Genomic DNA, 20719 nt, shown 5'->3' on the forward strand with positions numbered 1-20719 from the left:
TTATGTCTGTATTTTGAGTCATAGGCAAAAACTACCGTAAGTTTTGGCATTATTTTTTTCCTGTCATTAATGATTTGAAATCTACAAACTTATTTATTTTGATGTCTTCAACACATAATACTGTAGTCATCAGTCATCTAGTGACTCAAAGTTTTGCACCTCTTTTTTCCTTCTTTTTAAAGAATTCATTTAGAATAACCTGATTCTGACATTAAAAATTTTTTTTAAATGTTTATTTAATTTGGGAGGAGAGAGAGACAGAGACAGAGCATGAGCAGAGGAGGGGCAGAGAGAGAGGGAGGCACAGAATCCGAAACAAGCTCCAGGCTCTGAGCTTTCAACACAGAGCCCAATGTGGGGCTCAAACTTGTGAACCACAAGATTAAAACCTGAGGTGAAGTTGGACACTTAACCAACTGAGCTACCCAGGCACCCCTGATTCTGACATTTTAGAAAGCCATTTGCCAGTATGTATTGAGGCATAAAACTATCCATCCTTGAAATACTGTTGTGGGGAAAAAAATCCTAAACCCAGCACCTAATCCAGTATCTGGTACTTATTAGGTATTCAGGCAATATTTGCTGAATGAAATAATAAATATAGGGAAGGGTATCAGTAGACACATGGAAGTGTTTGTTGCTGAATTAGTTACATGTGAAATTGGCTGCAACCTAAAAAAACAATAGTAGAGAAATGATTAAGCAATAGTATATCTACTTCACTGAAAATGATGTAACAGTGGGGCACCTGGGTGGCTCAGTCGGTTAAGCATCTGACTTTGGCTCAGGTCACAATCTCACAGTTCATGGGTTTGAGCCCTGCGTTGGGCTTTGTGGTGGCAGCTCAGAGCCTGGAGCCTGCTTCAGATTCTGTGTCTCCACCTCTCTCTGCCCCTCCCATACTCATGCTCTGTCTCTCTCTGTCTCTCAATAATAAATAAACATTAAAAAATTTTTTTTAAAAAGTGATGGTTCTGAAAAATATATAATACTATATAATAATAATAATATATAATAATATGATAAAGATATATATAACATGTTAATGTGATGAGGAATGAAAAAAGCAAATTACCAAATTATCAAAAAAGATATATTGAATATATGCACACACTGAAGAAAAAGAAAGACTGTAAGGAAATGCTAATAAGGAGTTTTATTTTCCTATTTTCTAAACTTTCTATTTCTGATAAAAAACTAAAATTTCTTAAATAACCATTCTCTGCTCCATAGCTGTTCTTAGACTCTGAGTAGAGTGATGGAAGACCATTTGAGAATGAGAAGTAGGCCATGGCTAAGAGAGAAACTTTTGCACAGAGGTACAGGGTGGAATTCTCACCAAACAACGGACAGTAGGAGCTTGATTGTATACAAAAGACCACTATAAATGCTTTCCATGATTTTAGGTGGCTGGATGACTTTGAGTCTCAGATCTCTTCTCTGTAAATGAGGATAATGATGGTACTACCCCATAAAGTTAATGTAAAGATTAAACGTGGAAATACACTTGATATGCTTAGAACAGAAGCTGGCCTACCGTGAGTGCTCAACACATGTTAGCTGTTTTGTTTTTTGGTTTCTGAGTTTTTTTCTTACATGATGAAAACTTGGTTACAATACCCTCATGTGTTTGTACATTGCAATATTTCTGGTCTTTAAAAGGATTTCTTATTACTTTAGATCAGTGCATTTGAAATGACAGTTTTAGAGCCATGCATTATCCACTCATGTCATATATAGGCTATGATGATTATATAGCTCTTTTGAAAATAATGTTTTTTCCTTGAATATAAAAATGACACACACTCACTTGGCAAAATTTGGAAAATAATGAGAGTTATAAGAAATTCTAGCTATCTAGAATGCAACCACCTAAACATTTTGATGCCTATTATATTTTCTATCTAAGTTTATTTATGAGTATTGATATGTGGGTTTTATTTTTACAAATTAGGGTCAGTGTATTCTTACACAAGATTAAAATTTAAGATTAGTGTAAAATGTATCTTTTATTTTAAAAAGAGCAGAAAAGTCACTATAGATAATAAAGCTTATCCCATGGTAAATAATGGATGGTATTTTGTTACTACAATCTCTTATGATCCCCTTTAATAAGCAACTACAGTAGATACATTGAACTTAAGTGGAAAAATACTCTCAAAATGCTTTGAAGTGATAGAAAATCCAACCTGATTTAGAAATAGAGTAGCACCTTCATATAACTTGAGGGATGTATGAGAATCAGTTTACTGTACTAAGGCTTTCTTCTTTAACATAATAATGAGTATGGACTACCTTTTTATATAGCTTTTACTTTTGAGGTATGCAGATTTTCTGTTAATTAAAAAATTAAGTCAGAAAGGTAAAGAAGTCAAATCTTAAAATTGAACACAAGTAGCAAAAATCAGCTGACAGTCGGAACACATGCACCCCGATGTTTATAGCACCACTATCAACGATAGCCAAAGTATGGAAAGAGCCCACATGTCCATCGACAGATGAATGGATAAAGAAGATGTGGTGTATATACACAATGGAGTATTATTCAGCAATCAAAAAGAATAAAATCTTGCCATTTGCAACTATGTGGATGGAACTGGAGGGTATTATGCTAAGTAAAGTAAGTCAGTCAGAGAAAGACAAGTATCATATAACTTCACTCATATGAGGAATTTAAGATACAAAACAGATGAATATAAGGGAAGCAAAAAGAATATAAGAACAGGGAGGGGGGCAAAACATAAGAGACTCTTAAATACGGAAAACAGAGTTGCTGGAGGGGCTGTGGTGGGGGGATGGACTAAATGGGTAAGGGGCATTAAAGAAGACACTTGTTGGGATGAGCATGGGGTGTTATACATAGGGGATGAATCACTGGAATCTACTCCTGAAAACGTTACTGCACTATATGCTAACTAACTTGGATATAAATTAAAAATAAGTTAATTAATTAATTAATTTTTTAAAATATTTTAAAACTCAGCCTAAAATCAACAAGATATTTACCATATGACTGCACAAATAATCAATTCAAATAACTTTTGAACATAACACTCTCAATTAGGACAGAAAGAAGTAAAAGGAAGTCTTGAACTTTCCTGAGTGGGTTTATTAGACACAGTGATCCTGAAAATATTTTGTGTTGTAGCATAGAACAAATGAGTAAATATATTGGTGCATTTTGAACCAGAATTTTTTTTTGTAGGATAAGGGATACAAATAGGAATGAGGAAGCTAAGGAAAAATCTTATGGTATGCATTCAATTTGGAGGTATCAGTGTTCTTTTAAAATATATATATTTCCTTTTTCTACTGAATGGGCTTATAAACAGTGATACCCAATAACAATAAGCACAGCTAACTTCATCATTCAATTTCTAAATACCATTACCCAGTGAAAAGAACCAGGGCACCTGAGAAATGGTTAATTCCAGGTCTGAGGCAGCTAAGTAGGGGAAGTACAAGGTGACTCAGTGCTCTTCCAAACAAGGAAGTGCTCAAAGACTATAGGGACATATCAACAGAACAGAGTGGCTAGCTTGCTGGGGCTTCTTCTGGGCAAATTTGAGCATCAAAAAGAATAATAAACAGAAGTGATTTATAACTGTAAATAATAACACAAATTCCAGGAACTTCCTCCACCCTACCCCCTGCCCTGGATAGTCTGATTAATAGGTCTAGGTGGGGTTTGAGAGTTTACGTTTCTAGGCAACTTGCAGGTGCTGCTGAGGCTGCTGATCCAGGGACCTCAGTCTGAGTAGCACTGGATTATAAAACTTTGAATTTAAAAAGTATCTATGAAGAGAGAGAGCGAGAGTGAGTGTGATTGATTGGTTATGGAGGAGTATAAAAGAAAAAGGTTTTCTTTACAGAAGAATGCCAGCTAATAAATATACAAGGAAAGACAGATTTAGAAAATCACCATTTTGCACTTCCCAGTTTAATAACTGAGTCAGGAAGGGATCGTTGGTGGATGCTAAAAGCATTAAGAGAAAGGCTTTGGGGAATAGAATATTCACACAGTCTCAAAATAAACTTCTCATATCAAATTACTTATTAAGAACAGAGGGGAAAGTTATATTTTTACCACTCCCCTGAGATCTTCCTGAAATCAGAAGATCCTTTTGCCAGTCCTTCAGCATGCTTCTTATATCTCTGTTATCGCACTTAATTTATTCTGCCTGGCTTGTTTTTTAAAGAACCTTCTTAATATAAAAGTATTATATGTTGGCTTGAATTTATTTTTGCCCCAGCTTTATTGAAGTATAATTGATAAATAAAATTTATATGTTATATATATAATACGTTACATGTTATGTTATATATTATGTTATAATACATTATGTTGTATGTTATATATAATATATAATATGTTATCTATATAATAATATCTTAAAGTGCACAGTGATGATTTGATATATATGTGTGTGTGTGTGTATATATATATATATATACACATTATAAAAGGATTCCCACAATTGAGTTAACACATCCACCATCACCTTACATAGTTACTTTTTTTAATAAAGTTTATTTATTTTGAGAGAGAGAGTGCATGCACACACAGGTGCACAAGTGGGGGAGGGGCAGAGAGAGAATAAGAGAATCCCAAGAAGGCTCCGTGCTGTCAGCCCAGACCCTGACTTGGGACTCAGTCTCATGAACCGTGAGATCATGACCTGAGCTGACATCAAGAGTTGGACACTTAACCAGCTGAGCCACCCAGGTGCCCTATAGTTACTTTCTTTTTTTAAATGAGAATGCTTAAAATTTACTCTCTTAGCCAATTTCAAGTGTGCAATACGGTATTATTAACTATAGTCACCATGCTGTACATTAGATCCTCAGAACATATTTATCTTATAATTGAAAGTTTGTACCCCATTACCAACCTCCCCCCCATATCCCCTTTCCCCCACCCCCAATCTCTGGCAACCACCAATCTACTTCCTGTTTCTATGTTTGGCTTTTTTAGATTCCACATGTAAGTGAAATAATGTAGCATTTGTCTTTCTCTGTCTGACTTATTTCACTTAACATGATGCCCTCCGGTTTCATCCATGTTGTCACAGATGTCAGGATTTCCTGTTTTTATGGTGTAAAAGATTTCATTGTGTATACATACCACATTTTCTTTATGCATTCATCCATTGATGGATGCTTAAGTTGTTTCCACGTTTTGACCATTGTGAACAATGTTGCAATTAAACATGGAAGTGCAGATATCTCTTCAAGGTAGTGATTTCATTTCCATTAGATATATACCCAGTAGTAGGATTGCTGGATCATATGGTAGTTTTAACCTAGCCTGGATTTATTTTTTTAAGATTTTATTTATTTATTTTTTTAAGTAGTCTCTGCACCCATCATAGGGTTCAAACTTACAACCCAGAGATCAAGAGTCACATGCTGCAGGGACTGAGCCAGCCAGGTGCTCTTAGCTTGGATCTGTTCTTAATTGTGCACTGTAAGTTCATTGAAGACAGACACCATATGTTATTTACAAAACAATATGACAAGTAGCACTACTGGCATTGAAGCTAAACAGATGAATTTGAATCTTGGCTCTGCCACTCCTCAGTTAAAATACCGAGTAGTTTTTTTTGTGGTTGTTACTGTTGTTACCTTGTTTAGTCTCAGTAATGTCACCTGTGAAATTGACATAATAATGCTGATTTCTCTCCAGGCAGTTGTGAACATTAAATGAGGAGATGTATGAAAGTAATTACACAATACCTGGCACAGACAAGTATTCAACCAACAGTAACTATTATCATGTGTATGTCTACTTTATTATTTGAGTCCCTACCTTGCAGCACTCCAGTCTTTGCTATAAAGATCATGGCTAAGGTGAAAAGGAAACCATGAGAGTAATTTAGGGTCTAGCACCCTTGGTTTACTGGACCTTTATATTTTCCTCTGTGACCTTAATATTTGAAACACCAGGGACTGGTGTTGGGGATTGAGGCTTTCTTCTAGACCAAATGAACTTTTTAGAGGTGGGGCAGGAAGAAAAGTGTCATCTCTTAGGACCAGGACTTCCCTGGATGTTCTGAACCTCTCAGGGGAATTCCAATTCAATCTCTAGTTCCTTCTCCCCTCCCCCACAGTGGCTCTGCAGGGTGTCCCAGTGATGGGAACTTCCAGTGAGTAACCTCCACCTTCATGGGTCCCCAGGAGTTGGGGACCTTCTTAAACACTGCCTCCTACATGAAGCACTTCCTGTTTTCCCAGGTCAGAAAGAGTCTCTCCTGTTATAGTACTTATTGACCTATTCTAGCTACTAGCTTTATGTTGTTTCCTCTTGTGTATTGCAAGGTCTCTGAGATTAAAGTCTGGCTCTGTTTCCTGTTTGATCAGTACAGTGAGCTGTACACATATTCCCAAGTAATAACTGTTACACTGAATTGTACCGAAACCAGTCTTGGAGCTATAGGCTCGAGCTGAGCGATAAACCCAGGCCTTGTCCTAAACTCTAAGGTGCTAGCTTCCCTGATCCCCAGAGCCTTAAGATGTAAACTTCTCCCTGTGCTAGTGGGCAATTACCAGCCTGGAGTTCATTGTTTAACTCACTGTAGGAAGATCCTGGCAATAGATTTCAAGAGGTTGGTAGGAATTCAGGAAAACAAAACAAAACAAAACTTTATTTAGGGCATAGAGATTTACAAAATGTTAACATCAAACTTTTTCCTTTCCATAATTTAAAGTTCATTTTTTTACTCGCTATTCCATAGGAGCATGGTGGAGATTCAAGACTGTAACAACTGGAAACCATCTGAAAGAATTCTGAACCTATCAGCATTTTACTTAAACTTTGTTCTAGTAGTCATATAAAAATAATAAAACAATAATTTATTTGGTCCCAAACATGATTATTATGATTCATCCAACATGCACAAAATTATAAAATTTTCATTCTCAATTTATCATTAACCACAAAGTTTACTAACGTGCCTGGCCAAAAATAATATTTGCTAAGTTGGTTAGCTGAATTTAGGTGAAATAACATATCTTAGGAAAAGTTTGCTAACTCAGCAACTTGCTTTTCTCACTTGGCATTGAAAAAGAAAATTACCCTTTCAACTTCACCACTAACTCTTTCGTTGTTTGGACCTCAGTTCTGCTTGAAGAATGCCAAGGTGTCTCCTCTTGATTTCATGTGGCTTTTCACAAATCCGGTCAGTTTCCTGAACCCCTCCATCAGCCCGTCCCCACTGATGGCACAGCAGGGCTGCACATACCAGTTCCTGTCACTGCACAGCTTCTTCACTCTGAATATTCTAGTGATGTCCTCAGCAGACAGAGCTCCAGGCACATCTTGTTTGTTGGCTAATAGGACAATAGGCACATTTTTAATGTGCTCATTCTTCAAAATGTGCTTCAGCTCTCTCCTGGAGTCTTCCAGCCGCTGTTTGTCTGTACTATCCACAACATACATCAGCCCATCAGTGTTCTCACAGTAGTGCTCCCACACGGTTCTCATTTTCTCCTGTCCTCCAATATCCCAGACCGTGAGCGAAAGACTCTTTTCCAACTCGATCATCTCCACGTTGAAACCTATTGTTGGGATGGTCGTGATATCCTTAGCAAGCTTCAATTTGTAAAGGAGGGTAGACTTCCCAGCTGAGTCAAGTCCTAGAAGAAGAATCCGGGCTTGCTTGGTTTGTGGGTTTTTAGAACTCAGTAGACCCATCTTAGAGTTTTTTTCTCTCTTCAAAGACCTTTTTCTTTTGGCCAAGGACAGTGTTTATTCTCCAGGTCTCGCATGAAAATAATAGGAGGAAAGAAGATAGCAAATGCTTCATGTTATATTTTAAGACTGGGAATTTGTGTGCCTTTATGTTGCAGCTTATCAACTTGACTATAGGCAAACAGAGTTTATTTGCAGTCCCAGCCAATCCTGAGGAATCTGGTGTGAGTAAGCAGCCAATGTTCTAGTCGCTTAAAGGAGAAATTCTTTGGGAGTGAGTAGGACATAGGAGGGGGTAGCATGGTGTGATGCCACAGCTTGTTCTCTTCCAGATGTGGGAAGTTTAGAGGTAACCGAATGTTTATGGGAACATGGTTCAGTAGTAGAATAAAAACTTCCCAAGTGGTTTACAAGTGGTTTATAGAACTTCTCTAGTTACTTGAACATTTATCTTATCCTGGTTGTAAATGAGTAACCAGACTTCTGAAGTCATGAAGAAAGAGTTTATCTCATACTGCCCTAAGAATCTTTAGTACTTTCCCCTTGTCCAGATTACTCAGTAGGATACTTTAACCCACCCAAGATTATCTGAACCTTACTCCCATAATATACAGAAACACTTCTTTAATCGTCTAAAAAATTTATACTATTCACAAGACCAGATTTAGAAGGATAGGAGGGGGAGTTTGTAACACAAACACTTTTGAAATTAAGCAGTCTGATTAAAGGTGGTAAATTGAATACATGTATTTATCTCCTTTCCTCAAGATTTCACCAAAATTATGGTGAAGGAATGAAAAGAACATATAAACCCATAACAAGGGCAGGAGAGTCCATCAAAGGGCAAGAGATTTCAACAAAATCCTGCAAGGTGGAATATAGATGGAAGATGAGTGAAGTTAACAAACAAAATTCAACTGAGTAAATTTAAGGATCTGATTGACTTTATGAAGTGATTCATGAATTGGGCAGCAGCTGCTCTACTAAGTAAAGGGGAGTTTCAAGGAGTTGTACGAAATGGAAGCTTTCTATGAAAAGGAGGATGGGGCAGAGGATGGGCAAAATGGGTTGAAGGGAGTAGGAGATACAGGCTTCCAGTTATAGAATGAAGACGTCACAGGAATGAAAGACACAGCATAAGGAATACAGTCAATGATGTTATAATAGCACTGTGTGGTGACAGATGGCAGCCACACTTGTGAGCAGAGCATAACATATAGAGAAGTTGAATCACTATGTTGTACACCTGAAACTAATGTAACGTTGTGTATTAAATATATTTCGATTTAAAAAAATAAATTAAAAAAAGAAAGGAAGACAGGGTGAGAAAGTTATTAGCAAAAGAAAAGAAAGGATTGTTTCAGGCAGTCATCTTCACTTAGGGAGAAGGGCAGGGGACCTTTTTATGTTTATTAAAAAACATTTTTTTTTTTAGTTAACATATAGTGTCATAATGATTTCTGGAATAGTATTTAGTGATTTATCACTTAGATATGACATCCAGTGCTCATCCCAACAAGTGCCCTCCTTAATGTCCCTTGCCCATTTAGCCCATCCTCTCACCCAACACCCCATCAGCAACCCTGTATGTTCTCTGTATTTAAGGGTCTCTTATGGTTTGCCTCCCTCTCTGTTTTTATCTTTTTTTTTTTTGCTTCCTTGCCCCTATGTTCATCTGTTTTATTTCTTAATTCCACATATGAGTGAAATAATATGATATCTGTCTTTCTCTGACTGACTTATTTCGCTTAGCATAATACTAGTGCCATCCACATTGTTGCAGATGGCAAGATTACATTCTTTTTGATCACTGAGTAATATTCCATTGTATATATCTACCACATCTTCTTTATCCATTCATCAGTTAATGGACATTTGGGCCCTTTCCATACTTTGGCTATTGTCGATAGTGCTGTTATAAACACTGGGATGCACGTGGCCCTTTGAATCAGCATTTTTGTATCCTTTGGATAAATACATAGTAGTGCAATTGCTGGGTCATATATAGTTCTAGTTTTAATTTTTTGAGGAACCTCCGTACTGTTTTCCAGCGTGACTGCATCAGTTTGCATTCCCACCAACAGTGCAAAAGGGTGGCAAGGAATCTTTTTAGATGGATTACCTCATTTTCCTTTGGGGGATGGAGAGAGCCCATGTGACAGATTATCTCATTGGTGCTGTTCAGAAAATTTCTGATTGGCAGGTGAAGACCTATTTCTGGGGGGAGGTTGAAACTGCAGTCAGGTTAGGAATTAAGCCCCAGTTTGGTGACTTAGCCTGTCCCAAATGATTCCATTCTGAGCCTGTGGTTTTCTTTCTAACAGTGGTAATTGATACAACAGGATAAAGGTGAAGCTCGGAGTGCTCATACACAAGATACAGAGGGAACAGATGAAATAAGGGACTAAAAACATAGGGGGTGGGTAAATAAAAATCTGAATAAAGACCAGGAAAAAAAACCACATGTACATGCACCTCTGCTGCTGACCATTCAGTAATAAGATGTCATTCTAGACCAAAAACAAAAAAATTTTTTAAAGAAATTGAATGGTGTTGGGGGGCCTGGGTGACTCCAGTTAAGCATCCAACTCTTGGTTTTGGCTCAGGTTATGATCTCATGTTTCAAGACTCCAAGCCCCGCATCAGGCTCCATGCTAACAGTGCAGAGCCTACTTGGGATTCTCTCCCTCTCTCTCTGCCCTCCCTTGTTCGTGATCTCTCTCTCCCTCTCAAAATAAGTAACCTTTAAATTAAAAAAAATGTTTTAAAGAAATTGAATGGTGTCAGAAAAAAGACCTCCAAGTTTTCACAGTTGGGAGTTTCCACATCATAATGCCTAACTCAATATTTAATTAACCTATAGCCAACCTGACAGTTGGCAAACATTGTTCATGTACACAAAATCCCCAATCAGCTTTTCAGTGCACAGAGGTTCTCATACTTAATAAATGGCATGCCTGGTTTCATTGATCTGTTCTACTGGGGTTTTTTTTTTTTTTTTTGGTTTTGATAGCATTAATTTCTGCTCTAATCTTTATTATTTCCTGTCTTCTGCTGGTTTGGGGTTTTATTTGCTGTTCATTTTCCAGCTCTTCAAGGTGTAAGGTTAGGTTGTGTATCTGAGACCTTTTTTCCTTCTTTAGAAAGGCCCGGATTGCTATATACATCCCTCTTATGACCACCTTTGCTGTGTCCCAGAGGTTTTGGCTGTGGTGTTATCATTTTCATTGGCTTCCATGTACTTTTTACTGTCCTCTTTGGCTTCTTGGTTAGCCCATTCATTCTTTAGTAGGATGGTCTTAGGTCTGCAAGTATTTGTTACCTTTCCAAATTTTTTCTTGTGGTTGATTTCTAGTTTCATAACGTTGTGGTCTGAAAATATGCATGGTATGATCTCGATCTTTTTGTACTTGTTGAGGGCTGATTTGTGCCCCAGTATGTGGTCTATTCTGGAGAATGTTCCATGTGCACTTGAGAAGAATATGTATGCTGCTGCTTTAGGATGAAATGTTCTGAATATATCTGTTAAGTCCATCTGGTCCAGTGTGTCATTTAAAGCCGTTGTTTCTTTGTTGATTTTCTGTTTAGATGATCTGTCCATTGCTGTGAGTGGGGTGTTAAAGTCCCCCACCATTATGGCATTATTATCAAGGAGTTTCTTTATGTTTGCGATTAACTGATTTATATATTTGGGTGCTTTCACATTTGGAGCATGAATGTTTACAATTGTTAGGTCTTCTTGGTGGATAGACCCCTTGATTATGATATAATGCCCTTTTCATCTCTTGATACAGTCTTTATTTTAAAGTCTAGATTGTCTGATATAAGTATGGCTACTCTGGCTTTCTTTTGGTGACCATTAGCATGATAGATGGTTCTCCATCCCCTTCCTTTCAATCTGAAGGTGTCTTTAGGTCTAAAGTGGGTCTCTTTTAAACAGTATATAGATGGATCTTGTTTTCTTATCCATTCTGTTACCCTGTGTCTTTTGATTGGAGCATTTAGTTCATTGACATTTAGAGTGAGTACTGAAAGATATGAATTTATTGCCATTATGTTGCCTGTTGGAGTTTCTGGTGAATTTCTCTGGTCCTTTCTGGTCTTTGTTGCTTTTGGTCTTTTTTTTTCCCCTCTTTTCTCCCCTCAGAGAGTCCCCCTTAAAATTTCTTGCAGGGCTGGTTTAGTGATCATGAACTCCTTTAATTTTTGTTTGTCTGGGAAACTTTTAATCTCTCCTATTTTGAATTACAGCCTTGCTGGATAAAGAATTCTTGGCTGTGGGGTGCCTGGGTGGCTCAGTCAGTTAAGCATCCGACTTTGGCTCAGGTCATGATCTTGTGTTTTGTGGGTTCGAGTCCCATGTCGGGCTCTGTGCTGACAGCTTGGAGACTGGAACCTGCTTTGGATTCTGTGTCTCCTTCTCTCTCTGCCCCTCCCCCACTTGTGTTCTGTCTCTCTTTGTCTATCAAAAATAAATAAATGTAAAAAATTTTTTTTTTAATTAAAAAAAAAAAGAATTCTTGGATGCATATTTTTCCGATTCAGCACATTGAATATATCCTGCCACTCCTTTCTGGACTGTAAAGTTTCTGTGGATAGGTCTGCTGCAAACCTGATCTGTCTTGCCTTGTAAGTTAAGGACTTTTTTCCCCTTGCTGCTTTCGTTTTTTTTTTTTTTTTTTAACGTTTATTTTATTTTTGAGACCGGGAGAGACAGAGCATGAACGGGGGAGGGTCAGAGAGAGAGGGAGACACAGAATCCGAAACAGGCTCCAGGCTCTGAGCTGTTAGCACAGAGCCCAATGTGGGGCTCAAACTCACGGACTGCGAGATCATAATCTGAGCCGAAGTCGGATGCTTAACTGACTGAGCCACCCAGGCGCCCCTCCCCTTGCTGCTTTCATGATTCTTTCCTTGACTAAGTATTTTGCGAATTTGACTATGATGTGCCTTGTTGATGGTTGGTTTTTTTGAATCTAATGGGAGTTCTCTGTGCTTCCTGGATTTTGATGTCTGTGTATTTCCCCAGGTTAGGAAAGTTTTCCGCTATGATTTGCTCACGTAACCCTTCTACCCCTTTTTCTCTCTCTCTTCATCTTCTGGGACCCCTATGATTCTGATGTTGTTCCTTTTTAGTGAGTCACTGATTTCTCTAATTCTTAAATTGTGCTCTTTTGCCTTGTTTCCCTCTTTTTTTCTGCTTCATTATTCTCCATAAGTTTGTCCTCTATATCGCTGATTTGCTGTTCTGCTTCATACATGGAATCCATTCGAGATTGCTGTGGCATCCATTCGAGATTGCAGCTCAGTTTTAGCATTTTTTATTTCATCGTGATTAGATTTTACTACTTTTATCTCCACAGAAAGGGATTCTAATCCATTTTCAACCCCAGCTAGTATTCTTATTATCATGATTCTAAATTCTGGCTTAAACATCTTGCTTGTATCTGTGTTGATTAAGTCCCTGGTTGTCATTTCTTCCCATTCTTTTTTGGGGTGATTTATTTCATTTGGTCATTTTGAAGGAAGAAAAGGAATTAATAAGGTAAAAAAATTAAAATTAAAAAATTAAAAACAACACACACACACACACACACACACACACACACACAAATCAAGCAAATGATGCTAGATCCTAAGTGTGTTTTGGTCTGATTGTTGAAAGGAGCTTGACAGATTAGAGGAAAAAGGGAAAGATACTAAATGAAAGAAAAAAAGGAAAACATTTGAAAATTTGAAAAAACGAATACAGTGAAATAGAATAAAATGAAATGATGGAAGTAAAATAGAATTTGAAAAATTCACAAGAAAATAAAAAATATAGTAGAAAAAAATTAAAGAGAAACATTTTTAATAAAAATGGAAAATGAAAATAAATTTTTTCTCTTTCTGTATTCAAGGATAAGAAAAGAAAAAGAAAAAAATTTGAATAGATGGATCAGTGAACAGACTGAAATATGATTGAAGTTACATAGGTTTCCCCTAGGAGTCAAACTCTGAAGGACTTTATAGTGTGTAAACTAAGCAGGCGGAGAGACTTGTGTTTGTCAAGAGCACTGTTGGCCCACTTGGGCAGGGTTTAGTGTAGTAGCTCCGTTCTCCACTAGATGGTGCTGTTTAGCTTACTGGGGTGGATTGTTGTGGAGCATGCAGGTGTGTATGCACATGCGTGGGAGGGGTGAAAATGGTGTCACCCAACTACCCAGCCTCTAGTATCGGAACTCTGTTCTCCCTGATCAGCAATGGCACACCCCTCCTTTGTCTCTGGCTTCCATCTACTTCTTGCTTTTACACTGTCTGTGACCAAGCTGACAGGTTGCCAGGCAGCACCTCCCTCCTGAGTTATATCTCAGACGCAGCTGTGTTTCCCAACCCCTCAGTTCTGAGGGACTGCTGCTTTGACCTGTTCTGACTCTCTGGGGGAGGGTTTCACTGAGCAATGGCCAGATGCCTGCCTGCCCCCAGGAATGTTCACAGGACTGCGCTGCTGCTGATGCCTGGAGACTGTGGCTGGGTGCCAGCCCGCCCCAGAAAAGTTATGCAGTCGTGTAGCAGCAGCAGGTTTCAGGGATTATGGTAAATCACAACACACATCTGGCACCAGGCTTCTCCCTTAACCTTGTTCCACACCAGCAAATGTGGTTGTTCTCCAGGATCTGCTGGGACCTTTGCCTGTGGGGTGGCCACACAGTCTCTACCAAATGTCCTCCCGAAGAGGAACCTTCTCCCCACCGTGTGGCCCAAGGACCTTTTTTTCTGCTCCTGGGGATTCACCCTTCCCACCAGAGCGCTGCCACGTATCAAGCTGTGGAGTTTCAGACTCTGCTCTCCCCCTGTTTGTAGGGTCTTAATGGAATTTAAACCCTCTCCTTTCTCCCTTTTTTTTAGTCTCTTGCGTACTCTTTCTTTTCTCTCCAGCTGCATTTGGGTGTGTATGGGGGGTGCTTTCCCTGAACTCCCCCCCATCTCCATCCTCTCTCCACAAGCAAAAACAGCTCCCTGCCCTCTGTGGCTTCTCTCTTCCCCAGTTCACCTCTCTGCACTGCATACCTGCTGAGGTCTGTGGTTCAGGTTGTGCAGATTGTTGTGTTAATTCTGAAATCAGTTTTCTAGGTGTGCAGAATGGTTTAGCATTAATCTGTCTGTATTTCAGGGACAAGAGATGCAAAAAAACCTTTCATACTGTTCCGCCATCTTGGCCCCTCCTCCTCAAGTTGATTTTTAAAAGAGCTTAAAAAGGCATGTGATATACAGGTTTTATTTTTATTAAAACTAATATTTTGTTTATTTTTTTTAATATATTTATTTTTGAGAGAGAGATTGCAAAAACAGGGGAAGGGCAGAGAGAGGGAGACACAGAATCTGAAGCAGGCTCCAGATTCTAAACTGTCAGCAGAGCCCAATGCAGGGCTTGAACTCAAAAACTCACAAAGAGATCATGACCTGAGCTGAGGTTATACGCTTAACCAACTGAGCCACTGAGGCACCCCTAAAATTTTATTTTTTAGAAAAATTAAGTAGACTCTTCTGGATGTAGAAAGAACATTTGTGAAGAAATTATCTTTTTTCTTTTCAATTTTTTATTTAAATTCCAGTTAGCATACAGTGCAATATTGGTTTCAGAAGTAGAATTCAGTGATTTATCACTTACACACACCATCCAGTGCTCAAGTGGTCATCACAAGTGCCCTCCTTAATACCTATCATCCATATAGCTCATCCCCCTATTCATCTCCCTCTATCAGCCCTCAGTTTGTTCTCTATCTTTAGGAGTCTCTTATGGTTCGTTTCCCTGTCTCTTCACACACACCCCCCCCCCCCAATATGGTCTTCTGTTTTGTTTCTTAAATTCCACATATGAGTGAAATCTTATGGTATTTGTCTTTCTCTAACTTATTTCACATAGTATTATACACTCTAGGTCCATCCATGTCCTAGCAAATGGCAAGATTTCTTTCTTTTTGGTGGCCAAGTAGTATTCCATTGTGTATATATATATATATATATATATATATATATATATATATATATACTACATCTTCTTTATTCATCAGCCTATGGACACTTGGGCTCTTTTTACAGTTTGGCTATTGTTGACAATTCTGCAATAAACATTGGGGTGCATGTACCCCTTCTATCTGTATTTTTTATCCTTTGATAGTGCAATTGCTGGATTGTAGGTTAGTTCTATTTTTAGTTTCTTGAGGAACTTCCATACTGTTCTCTGGATTGGCTGCACCAATTTGCATTTGCACCAACAGTGTAAGAGTATTCCCCTTTCTCCATATCCTCACTAACAGCAGTTGTTTCTTGTGTTGTTAATTTTAGCCATTCTGACAGGTATGAGCTGGTATCTCATTGTAAATTTGATTTTTATTTCCCTGATGGTGAGTGATGTTGAACAACTTTGCATGTGCCTGTTTCCATGTGTATGTCTTCTTTGGAAAAATGTCTATTCATGTCTGTACCCATTTTTAAAAAATGTTTATTCTTTTTTTTTTTTTTTTTTTTGAGAGAGAGAGAGATCCCAGGCTCTGAGCTGTCAGCACAGAGCCTGATGTGGGGCTTGAGCCCATGAACCATGAGATCATGACCTGAGCCGAAGTTGAAAACAACCAATGCTTAACCGACTGAGCCACCTAGGCATCCCTACCCATTTTTTAACTGGATTATTTGTTTTTGGGGTGTTCAGTTTTATAAGGTCTTTCTATATTTTGGATACTAACCCTTTATCAGCTATGTCATTTGCAAATATCTTCACCCATTCTGTAGGTTGCCTTTTAGTTTTGTTGACTGTTTCCTTCGCTGTGCAGAAGATTTTTATTTTGATGAGGTCCCACTAGTTTATTTTTGCTTTTATTTACCTTGCCTCAGGAGACATACGTAGTAAGAAGTTGCTACAGCCAAGGTCAAAGAGGTTACTGCTGGTGTTCTCCTCTAGGATTTTGATGTTTCCTGTCTCACATTAGGTCTTTCATTCATTTTGAATTTATTTTTGCGTATGGTGTAAGAAAGTGGTCCAGTTTCATTCTTCTGCCTGTTGCTGTCCAGTTTTCCCAGCACCATTTATTAAAGAGGCTTTTTTCCATTGGATATTCTTTTCTGCTTTGCCAAAGATTAGTTGACCATATATTTCTGGGTCTATTTATGGGTTTTCTATTCTGTTCCATTCATCTATGTGTCTGTTTTTGTACCGGTACCATACTCTCTTGGTGACTACAGCTTTGTAATATAGCTTGAAATCTGGAATCATGATGCCTCCAGCTTTGCTTTGCTTTGTCAAGACTGCTTTGGCCATTTGGGGTCTTTGGTTCCATACAAATTTTAGAATTGTTTGTTGTAGCTCTGTGAAAACTTCTGGTGTTATTTTGATAGGGATTGCATTAAATGTGTAGATTGCTTTGCATAGTATAGACATGTTAACAGCATTTCTTCTTCCAATCCATGAGCATGAAATGTTTTTCTATTTCTTTTTGTCCTCTTCAATTTCTTTCATTAGTGTTCTATAGTTTTCAGAGTACACATCTTTTACCTCTTTGATTAGGTTTGTTCCTAGGTATCTTAAGGTTTTTGTGCAGTTATAAATAGGATCGATGCCTTGATTTCTCTTTCTGCTGCTTCATTCTTTGTGTATAGAAATGCAACAGATTTTTGCATGTTGATTTCATATCCTGTGACTTTTCTGAATTCATGTATTAGTTATAGCAATTTTTGTTGGAGTCTTTTGGATTTTCTACATAGAGTATCATGTCACCTGTAAATAGTGAAAGTTTGACTTCTTCCTTGCCCATTTGGATGCCTTTGATATCTTTTTGTTGTCTGATTGCTAAAGCTAGAACTTCCAGTACTATATTAAATAACATTGATGAGAGCAGACATCCCTGTCATGTTCCTGACCATAGAGGAAAACCTCTGTTTTTTCCCATTGAGGACGATATTATCTGTGGGTCTTTGGTATATGGCCTTTATGATGTTGAGGTATGTTCCATCTATACTTAATCTGTTGAGAGTTTTTATCAAGTAACACACTGATTGATTCGTGAGTATTGAACCACCCCTGCAGCCCAGGAATAAATCCCACCTGATCGTGGTGAATGATTCTTTTAATGTACTGTTGGATTCGAGTTGATAGTATCTTGTTGAGAACTTTTGCATCCATCTTCGTGAGGGATGTTGGCCAGTAATTCTCCTTTTTAGTGGGGTCTGTCTGGTTTTGAAATCAAAGTAATGCTGGCCTCATAGAATTAATTTGGGAGTTTTCTTTCCATCTCTATTTTTTGGAACAATTTGAGAAGAATAGATATTAACTCTTCTTAAATGTCTGGTAGAATTCCCCTGAGAAGCCATCTGGCCCTGGACTTTTGTTTGTTGGGGGATTTTTTTTTTACATCTATTTATTTATTTGGGGGATGGGGAGAGAATGAACAGGTGAGGGGCAGAGAGAGAGGGAGAGAGAAAATCCCAAGCAAGCTCCACACTGTCAGCGCAGAGCCCAACATGGGGCTCAATCTCATGAACCATGATATTATGACCTGAGCCAAAATTGAGAGTCGGAGGCTTAACCAGCTGAGCCAGCAGGTGCCTCAACTTGGCAGATTCTTTTATTACTGATTCAGTTTCTTTGCTAGTTATGGGTATGTTCAAATTTTCTATTTCTTCCTGTTTCAGTTTTTGTAGTTTGTGTTTTTCTATAAATTTGTCCATTTAGTACAGATTGCCCAGTTTGTTGGCGTATAATTGTTCATAGAAATTTCTGTGGTGTTAGTTGTGATCTCTTCTCTTTCATTTGTGATTAGATTTATTTGGGTCCTTTCTCTTTTTGATAAGTCTGGCTAGGGCTTTATCAATTTTATTAATTCTTTCAAAGAACCAGCTCTTAATTTTGTTGTTCTGTTCTACTGTTTTTTTGTTGTTGTTGTTTCTATATCATTTATTTTTGCTTTAATCTTTATTATTTCCCTTCTTCTGACTTTAGCCTTTATTTGCTGATCCTCTTCTAGCTCCTTTAGATGAAAAGGTAGGTTGTGTATTTGAGACTTTTCTTGCTTCTTTTTTTTTAAATGTTTATTTATTTTTGAAGGAAAGAGAGACAGAGCATGAGCAGGGCTGTGGCGGGGGGGGGGGGGGGGTGGAGGGGGGGGGCGGCAGAGAGAGAGGGAGACACAGAATCCGAAGCAGACTCCAGGCTCTGAGCTGTCAGCGCAGAGCCTAATGTGGGGCTCGAACTCATAAACCGCAAGACCATGACCTGAGCCGAAGTTGGTTGCCTAACCAACTGAGCCACCCAGGCACCCCAGAGACTTTTCTTGCTTCTTGATGTAGACCTGTATAGCAATATACTTCCCTCTTAGGACTGCTTTTTGCTGCATTCCTAAGGTTTTGGACTGTCGTGTTTTCATTTTCATTTGCTTCCAAGTACATTTTTGTTTCTTCTTTTATTTCCTGGCTAACCAATTCATTCTTTAGTAGAATGTTCTGTAACCTCCATGGATTTGTGGTGTTTCCAAAATTTTTTCTTGTGCTTGACTTCAAGTTTCATAGTCCTGTGGTTAGAAAAGATGCATGGTATGATCTCAGTCTTTTTGTACTTGTTGAGGGCTGATTTGTGACCCAGTATGTGATCTATTCTGGAGAATGTTCCATGTGCACCCAAAAAGAACGTGTATTCTGCTGCTTTAGGATGAAATGTTCTGAATATATCTGTTAAGTACATTCAGTTCAGTGTGTCACTCAAAACCATTGTTTCCTTGTTGATTTTTCTGCTTAGATGCTCTGTACATTGCTGCAAGTGGTGTGTTACAGTTCCTACTATTATTACATTATTATCAATGAGTTTGCTTATGTTTGTTATTAATTGATTTATATATGTGGGTACCCCCAAGTTGGGGGAATAAATATTTACAATAGTTAGATCTTCTTCATGGATAGATCCCTTAATTATGATGTAATGCCCTTCTTCATCTTTTGCTATAGGCTTTGGTTTAAAATCTAGTTTGTCTGATGTAACTATGGTTACTCCAGCTTTCTTCTGATGTCCATCAGCATGATAGATGGTTGTCCATTCCTTCACCTTCAACCTGCAGGTGTCCATTTACAGTGCTCATTTACATTGAGAGTGATATTGATAGACATGAACCTAGTGCCTTTGCGTTACCTGTGAAGTTGGTATTTCTGGTGCTATTCTCTGTTCTTTTCTAGTCTTTCTTGCTTCTGGTATTTCTTTCCCACTCAAAGAGTCACCTTTAATATTTCTTGTGGGGCTGGTTTAGTGGTCCTTTAGGTTTTGTTTGTCTGGGAAACTGTTTATGTCTCCTATTCTGAGTGACAGCCTTGCTAGATAAAGTATTCTTGGCCGCAGATTTTCCCCATCCAACACGTTGAATATATCATGCCACTGTCTTCTGGCCTGCCAAGTTTCTGTGGACAGATCTGCTATGAACCTGCTCTGTCTTCCCTTGTAGGTGAAGGCCTTTTTTTTCCCCCTTGCTGCTTTCAGGATTCTTTCCTTGTCTATGTATTTTGTAAATTTGACTATGATATGTCTTGGTGATGGCTGGCTTTTGTTGAATTCAATGGGAGTACTCTGTGCTTCTTGGATTTTGAGGTCTGTTTCCTTCCCCAGATTTGAGCAGTTTTAAGCTATAATTTGCTCAAATAAACCTTCTACCCTTTCACTCTGTCTTCATCTTTTGGGATGCCTGTGATATGAATGTTATTACGCTTTGAGGAGTTGCTGAGTTCCCTAAGTCTACATTTGTGATTGAATACCTTTCCTTCCCTCTTCTTTTCAGCTTCATTATTTTCCATAATTTTATCTTATGTACCACTGATTCATTCCTCTGCTTTGTCCATCCTCGTTGTCATGACAACCATTTGGGTTTGCATCTTGGTTATAGCATTTTTAATTTCAGCATTAGATTTTAGTTCTTTATCTCTGCAGTAAATGATTCTCTAGTATCTTCTGTGCTTTTCTCAAGCCCAGTTAGTAAACTTATAATTGTTTTAAATTCTAGTTCAGATACCTTACTT

At 38.2% G+C, this 20719-nt stretch overlaps 1 protein-coding gene across 1 annotated transcript; it reads right to left on the minus strand.

Moving 5' to 3' along the window:
* Nucleotides 1-6417: 6417 nt before the first annotated feature.
* On the minus strand, nucleotides 6418-7693 carry ARL14 (ADP ribosylation factor like GTPase 14). The gene has a single exon (XM_049629986.1). It carries the CDS (start codon nucleotides 7691-7693, stop codon nucleotides 7115-7117), a length of 579 nt encoding a protein of 192 aa, XP_049485943.1. The 3' UTR covers nucleotides 6418-7114.
* Nucleotides 7694-20719: the final 13026 nt, after the last annotated feature.

The sequence above is a fragment of the Panthera uncia genome, chromosome C2 (genome assembly GCF_023721935.1).
Source record: "Panthera uncia isolate 11264 chromosome C2, Puncia_PCG_1.0, whole genome shotgun sequence".
Taxonomy (NCBI): domain Eukaryota; kingdom Metazoa; phylum Chordata; class Mammalia; order Carnivora; family Felidae; genus Panthera; species Panthera uncia.